Here is an 8,091-nt window from a genome sequence, read left to right as displayed (position 1 = left end):
AATTGTCAATTGTCGCTTTAGCAAAAAATAATATTTAAATACGTAGATTCAAAAGGATGATATTTTGATAATAAAACTATAAAAAGGTGACACACTAGTGAAAATCCTATATATTTGGAGCTCACTTTTTCTTTTCAAAACTAACAACAAAAATTAACAAACTCAACTTATATTCGACGAAGATGTTAAATATATAATCGGTTAGATATATAATTATTAATGTATTTTTATTTAGCACTTTAATCTTTTATGATAAATAATTTATAATATGGTAACAAAAGGTCTACAACCAAAATGTGGATAAAGATATAATTTTAGCACAAAATCTGACAATTGAGTGACTTCCTAAACATTTGAGAGATAATTCATGATAATGATCTTGAAAATACTTTTATTTTATTAAGGAAAAGTATATGAAACCAAGAGGTTATCAGCTAAAAACTAAACAAAACTACATTAATTTATATTAATAATTAATTTTAAAATTTTTTAAATTCAAAATTTAAAAAATTTAAAATAATTAATTAAGTAAACCTAATTAAAACCTATAAAAACCTTCCTCTTCTCTCTCACATTAACCTACCCACCTCCAACAATTACACATACAGACCTCTCTTTCTCACCATCAGGCTCTCTCCACCTCCCCACCGCGACCCACTCATCTGATCGCTTCCGCTTCCAGCCGGAACTGTCTTTACCAGATCGAGAGCTCGTGATGATATCTCAGTAATGTCTGCACCACTAAATCCATGTGTATGACGAGCAAGAGCCGAAAGATCAACGTCCTTCGAGATTGGTGACTTCCTCAAGCACGCCTTGAAGATCTGGAGACGTGAACTCTCATCCGGTAAAGGAATATATATCAATTGGTCAAGACGTCTTGGCTGAAGCAATGCAGGGTCTATAATGTCAGGTCTGTTTGTTGCTCCAATGATGAACATTGTTTTCTTAACAGACATTCCATGCATCTCTGTTAGTAGTTGGTTCAACAGTCTATCAGCACCGCCGGAATCCCCTCTTGAACTTCCTCGCTGCAGATCCGAAATGTCAAAGCCTTAGAAAGATAATTAGTGGCAATTTGTGTGAAATATAAAAAAAAATATTCATTTAATATGAAAAAATATCCTAATACTTAACAAAAGAAATATCTAGTTATATTTTAGCAAAAATAATTAAATATCTATAAAATTTAAAAAAAATGAAATTCTTAAAGAAATAGAGACATTCACATTTGCAATACAAAAAAATTCGAAAAATATATAAAAGAACATCCATTTAGTATGAAAAAGAAAAATTCTGATACTTAACAGAAGAAACATCCATATATATTAACTCGTAGAGATTTTGGATTCACCCAAAGGTATTTTGGCTGATTTTTTGCTAATACCCTTTTGGTTCCCTAGCATTGTTTATTAAGTAAAATAGGATTAAATTTAATATTTACTTAAAATTAAACTTATGTAAACCCTCCCTGGCCCAATAAATATAAGGAATAATAAATTTCATTTTGCCACAGGAGTTAGGGGTGCTTATGGTATCGCCTTGCTGATGTGGTTTGTGTCGAGAAGCATGAAAAAATCATATTAGTGTGATCATCATTAGTGACATGGTGACTGACACTTGAGTCGGGGTACCACGTGATGATTCTGCCGTAGATGATGGTGGTGTTGTGTAATAGGCGTGAGGTTGATGGAAACTAGATGGTGGTGGTGGTGGAGCTAGCTGAGTTGCCAAAACGAATAGGAGTGGCATTTGCAGCTTGGGAAGGATTATTTTGGAAACTTTGATCAAATGGAAGTAGCATATTTTCACAACATGATTGAGGCGGCCAAAAAGTTGGTATTGAGGGCGACGAGAGGTAAATCTTCCTCTTCTTCCAAATCTGTCACATCTTCATCGACAAGCAAAAGTACCTCTGCTATTATTGTTAAAGAACATAGATTATTGAGTTAACTTTGCCATTAGTATACTTGATTCTGGCGGCTTGAAGTGATCTAGCATATTTTCGTATGCTTTTAAGAATGATTATGCCTCAACTATAGTGAAAGAAGATAGTCTAAACATTACAGAAGAGATGTAGCCGAAATATTCTTCTAGAAGTCCATCAAGGATAATCTAGATATAATCATCATTTGAAACTTGATATCCAATAAAAAAGAATGCATCAACAATCTTTTGAATATTCTCAAGATATTCCTTTATTGAACTAATTTTTCTCACAGATCTCAATTGTGACTGTAGGCTTTAAATTCTAGTTTTAGATGTGGTGGTGAAGTAAGATTGGATAATGATCCACGCCTCATGAAATTCAGTGCACTGAACAACTATATTCTTGAACGGGTTGGAGATGGAGGCAACTAGCCAAGTAAGAAGCACAAGATCCTTCTTCTTTTGCTCTTTGAAAGTCTAAGATTCAGTGTAGGATACTTTTTTGGCATCAGTACCTGTTGAGTTTAGGAAATAATAAACTTTATTTTGGTGATGACAAACATATATTTGGTTAGGTTGAAAGCCCAAAAGATTTATTTGATGTGTGTGTTCATAGTGAAAGCCCATGTTAGTTTGAGCAGCCCAATAAGAAAAATAATTTACTCATGATGTTGCTACTTGCACTACAACAAATAAGAGTTTTCGTAACGGTCGAAAAACTATTGTTATAAATCAAAAAACCGTTCCTAAAATTTTAGGCAACGGTTTTTTACCTGTGGTATATGCAGCCGTTACCAATGCTAATAGGCAACAGTTTTTACCTAAGGCAACGGCAACTAAAAAACCGTTGCCCTTGTTACTGGCATAGATAACAGTTTTGAAAATAATTTTTAAAGAACAGTTTTACTGTTTTAGAGTCGTTACTGGATAGGCAACGGTTTAGAACTATAACTGAATAGGCAGCGGTTTTACGCTGTTGTAGCTATGTTATTAATAAAGACAACAGTTTTAAAACCGTTGCCCTTAGTTGATGACTTTAAGAACGGTTACAAACTGTTGTCTTTTGTGTTATTTTTTGCAACGGTTTTAATACCGTTACCATTTTGTAGCTGCCTTTGATAACGGTTTTAACACTGTTGACTTTGTGACTTTTGACAAAGATTTTTTTGTAATTATATATATTTTTTATTTACAATAGTCTTCTCATATTGCATTGAAATTAGTATTCCAACTATTTTTTTTATTTAGTGTCAATAAATAACCTTAACTATTTGAATTAAATTACTAAATGAAACTAATTGAATATTTACCATCAAATTTGATTTATAAAGTATTCTGTAAAATCCACAATCACATTATAGCATTATTGCAAAATACCATAATACTACTCTAAGTCATAACCACTTCTAATTATAACATCATCACTTTTCAAAATGTCATAATACTAGTCTAAGTCATAACGACCTCTAACTATATCATCTTTGCAAAATATTCAATAACAAAAGAGAGTTGAAGTAACCAAGTAGCGAGTAAGTTTATCATCATGTCCACAATTTTATGACTTTTACTCTCAAATTTGTTTTCCCTTCGATATGTTTTCCTGTAAACAAAATAAAAAATAGTAAATCAAATATAAAGCTACACCTTTCTAATACTAATAATGCTTACTAAGAAAATGTTTGAGAGAGAGAGGAGGACAAACATATATATAACATTCCTCTATTTGGATATACAAAACAATAGAATCAACATCAACATAAATCAACCCTTATTTAAGATATGATAACTTATAAAAACTTTAACAACACAGGATACCTCCTCATTAGCATCATTGTTCGGATTGCCTGAAGTACTTCCTAGTTGAGCAGTTAACATCTCAAGGTCTACTCCTGAACTTTTTAGTTGCTGAGATTTTAGTTCATCTACTTCTTGTTGCATCACATCAACCTTACCCTCTAAGGTTGCTTTCTCTTTTGCATGTTGCTGCTTAAGGGTGGCAATTTCTTCATTTTTCTTGAATAAAGTTGGTATGGTAATTCTTTCGTGACATCACACTCACCCTACCTTCTCTTTCCTAAATATAGATTGGAAAGCTCTAATTGCTGGTTTTTTTAGACTTTTTATTCTCAGCTTGCAGATGTGCCTATGTTAATTTGAAGAAAAATAAGAATAATTAAAAAAAAGAGTAACTACACAATTAGACTAAAAATATATATCATTTGACCACATCAAAGAAAATACTATAAATTAAGTATGGGCTTATTATTTGGTTGCTGAAATGTACAAAGAAACTGATGCACCATAAAACAAAACCTGCTGACAAAATTAAAAGAGTGAATAAAGATTCCATTCCATTTATTAACCAATTACATAGAGATGGGGGTAGCAAACATTAACAATGCAAAATTGAAAGGAGATAAAACAATTACTAAAAAGAGGAATACAAGTACTGTTCTACACAGTAAGCGTGGATAAGTTCCTGTGCTAAGGAGAATTGAACTTGATACCCCTGATTGAATCAATCTTGTGAGATGGCTCATCGCATGGTTTCATTCAATCCTCTCCTCTCAGTTCTTGTTGCCAATTGGGCCGGCTACTAAACTACCCAAATTTTACATAAATAAGATATTTGGTAATTAAATTTAAATTATATTTTCTCACAGAAAAGCAAACATATTGAGGCAAGAAAGAAAAAAATAGCTAGAAATCAATCTCTCCATGGGTAATTTTGTAGAGTGAAAAACAATTACAGACACTAGTATGGCTTGGTAATTTTGTTATTGTCCATTTCCCTTAGCCACTCTCATGTTTATGAAGTGTCATTTATTCTCCTCCATTATCACTAGAACTGTTGAATCCTATCCCTCTATTTTAAAAGAATAGATGATAGTCAGCAAAATAAAGCAAGTGTTGTTGAGGGACAGCACCACACCGCAACTTCTCAGACGCATCATAAGGTTTGAACAAAGATAAACAAGACTTCAAAGTGAAAAGGTAACAAGGGAAAAATAATGTATATCATCTAATCTTTGCATCCAACTATCCAAGTATCAAGTGCTGGTGTATATTCATACTATGATGAATTTCATTTCTCAGCAACTTTCGTCACCATTTTCATACTCAATATTTTAGAAACCATACCAAACTATTATAGAGAGAGCAGGTAATAATACTAGCTTTAAAATAATATATATCTCCTTTCCCCAAATTTCTCATATCTCCATTTTTCTTATTAGAAATTTGAACTTGAAAAGTCACAAAACCAGGCAAAAAGCAAAGAGAGTTTCAAATTATTCAGCAACAAATTCACACCCAATGCAATCACTGTAAACACTAGTAATTATTCGAAAGGATATTTATGTTATTTCCAGCAACAGATTACACCAATTGAAACAACAATAACATTAAATGAATTAAAGAACTAAAATCATAAACACAAAATGAATTAACTTTAGAATTAGAAGATCATATCTTAACACCATAATCAAATGATTTACCCAAAAATCAGGCACTATTGAAAAGGATATGTACAAAAACTTCCTGCTATCATTATTATTCTAATTTTGTGAACTTATGTTGTGACTATTTGATTGCAATAATCTGATTTTAAAGATACAAACTACAACAACAGCAAAGAATAAAAATATAAGCAATTCATAACAATAATCCTAATACTAATGTTACTAAATTTCCTATCTCTTAACAAGCCTATCAAGAAATCAACAATTATATACTTAGTGAATCAAAAAAAATTTTTTTCTGGTCTATGACATCCAAAAATTAACAACAAAATCAATATTATTTGCTCTAGCCAAAACATAATTAATATTTTCCTATTTTGAATCAATGACCGAAACAGAGCAGTGACCAAAACAGAAAATTCATTTCCAGCCAGAAAATCAGTGACCAAAATAGGCATAATTATACCAAATCAATATTCAAATCAAAACAGAAACTAAATCAATTAAAATCATAAAACAAGGGACACTTGAGCTACCTAAACAGAGGTTGAGCCATAACGAGGAGGCAGAAAACCAGTGATAGGATGCGATTCAGAAGCAACGATGTCCAGAGGGGCAGACGACAGTGTGATAGCAGAAGCAGCAAAGCAAAAGCAGAAGAGGTGACAACCCATAAACAACGAGGAAAAGCATCGACGGCCAAGGCAGCAACGACCACACGACAAGGAGAGGGGAGAAGCAGCAACGACCCACGCAGCAAGGAGAGCAGAGACGCAGTCACGACGCACCACAAACTGCTTTCTTCGACGGCGGGTTAGGACTAGATGGTGAGGGCTGCGTGAAGCTAATTTTGTGCGATGATGGCCAAGCTCTGATGATGAGTGGTGGGTTATAGTGGGTTAGGGCTAGTAGAAGGAGAGCTTTGTGTTTTGTTCTTAAGCTAAGGGAGTTTCTCAAAAATTTATTTAAGTGTAAAAATATGTTATTAGGGAATGAAACAAAAAATAATATTTGGTATAAATTTATTTTAAATTTATTTTTCATAAATAATATTTGTTATTTTTTTATAGCAATAAATTTTGAGTGTTCTACTAATTTAATATTTATAGAGAACTGTTTTTATATGTATTTTTTAATTTACATAATTATTTAAATATTAAAAAATTGTTGCTTGATAAAAAAATTGTTGTAATAGTTATAAAACCATTCTTTAAAATAGTCAAAGAAAATAGTTTTATTTTGTTGCTATAACATAATGAAAAATTGAATTTCAACTGCAATATTGTAAAAACCGTTCTCTAAAACTATCTAATAGAACAGTTTTAAAGTATAGCAACTTAGGCAACGGTTTTTAAGTGTGTCTTTTGTACAATTATTTAAACAACATTAAAAACCGTTGCTTAAAATAAATCCTTGTAACGGTTATAAAATTGTTTTTCAAAAGAGTCAAAGAGAACGGTTTTATTTTATTGTTCTAAAATAATAAAAAATTGAACTTCAATAGTAACATAAAAAACCGTTATCTAAAACCATCTAAGAGAACTATTTTAAGGCGTTGCAGATTTTGGCGTTGCTAAAAGCTATATTTGTTGTGGTGTGGACAAAAACAAAAATAAGGCTGGTATATGGATAAACAATGTAATCATATACCACCAACCAAGCCCAGCCCATTGGTTTAATAAAGGATAAGATTTCTGTTGTAGCTGGAGGCTCATCAATTCAAGAAAAACCAAAATCAAAGGAAAAGTAATTCACTTTTCAATCAACATCAAAGAGGAAAGGAGAAAAAAGTAAAATATTTGAGACAAAGTCAAATTAAAATCTGAAGTGTGACTCAGAAACAAAGAGCAGTAGTTGTATTATCATTCTTGTGCAAGTCAAATGACTTGTTGAGGCTACAATATCTCAGCCACCACCATTTGGGAAAGAGGAAGAAAATGGAAGTTACTTTTTATGTTTCAAATCAATGGCTAGAAACTAAACTTGGGGTCAAAGCTTAAGATTAAGGGTGTTGATCTTGCAAAAATACTTTGAATGCATCATGACTTTGATCCTATTGTTGCTGCCCATCCCCTCTACCTCTACGCCACTCTACTCTGATCTTCTATTCTGATTTTCTTAGGAGAAGAAGAAAAATTCAGCTAGTTCAATGCTCAAGAGTTGACTCTACTTAAAGTTTTGGAAGTAATGCACTTACATTAAAGGGAGCATTCTGTCAAGTTGAAAGACAATTTGAGAGAGGATGAAATCTGGTTTTTACATAGCTTTCAAGCTACCATATTTCTTCTCCTTCATGAGGTTACATTGTATATCTTGCTTTCTCAATTTATCTTTCTTTAATTTCTCACGGTAAAAGGCAATTTGTGAGGTGTTTAAAAAAACTATTTGAGAGAAAAGACAACAAGAGTTAATTTGGAGAGAAAAGTCATCATTATGTCAAAATTCTTTTGATGTATTTCTGTTTTGTAATCATGAGCCTAAAAGATTTCTCTTACTAAGTTGGGTGAGCAATTAGTGTTGAAAGTATAGGGAGTAAACCTAGTCAAAACAAGCTTGGTTAGAAGCTTGGGTCATCCCAGACAGAATTAGGAAGAATCCTAGGGAACTGGTGTTTGTAATATTTGAAAAAGATTGTGAAAATTCTACCATAGTTGTGGTAAAGATTGGATGCAGACCACATTGCATATGGTGGTTAAACTAG

General features: G+C 32.2%; 1 protein-coding gene and 1 long non-coding RNA gene across 2 annotated transcripts; both read right to left on the bottom strand.

Annotated features, from left to right (window-relative positions):
* On the bottom strand, nucleotides 595-1,059 carry LOC107616405 (cell division cycle protein 48 homolog). The gene has a single exon (XM_021112423.1). The coding sequence runs from the start codon at nucleotides 966-968 to the stop codon at nucleotides 597-599; it is 372 nt and encodes a 123-aa protein (XP_020968082.1). The 5' UTR covers nucleotides 969-1,059; the 3' UTR covers nucleotides 595-596.
* On the bottom strand, nucleotides 3,219-6,333 carry LOC107619738. The gene is made up of 3 exons (XR_001615769.2): nucleotides 5,927-6,333; nucleotides 3,745-4,072; nucleotides 3,219-3,529 (listed from the first exon to the last, which is right to left on the bottom strand). It is a non-coding gene; the product is annotated as an uncharacterized LOC107619738 (long non-coding RNA).

Source organism: Arachis ipaensis, chromosome B09, assembly GCF_000816755.2.
Source record: "Arachis ipaensis cultivar K30076 chromosome B09, Araip1.1, whole genome shotgun sequence".
In the NCBI taxonomy this organism is placed as follows: Eukaryota; Viridiplantae; Streptophyta; class Magnoliopsida; order Fabales; family Fabaceae; genus Arachis; species Arachis ipaensis.
The sequence above is the reverse complement of the archived record's forward strand: the minus strand, read 5'-3'. Positions and strand labels throughout refer to the sequence as shown.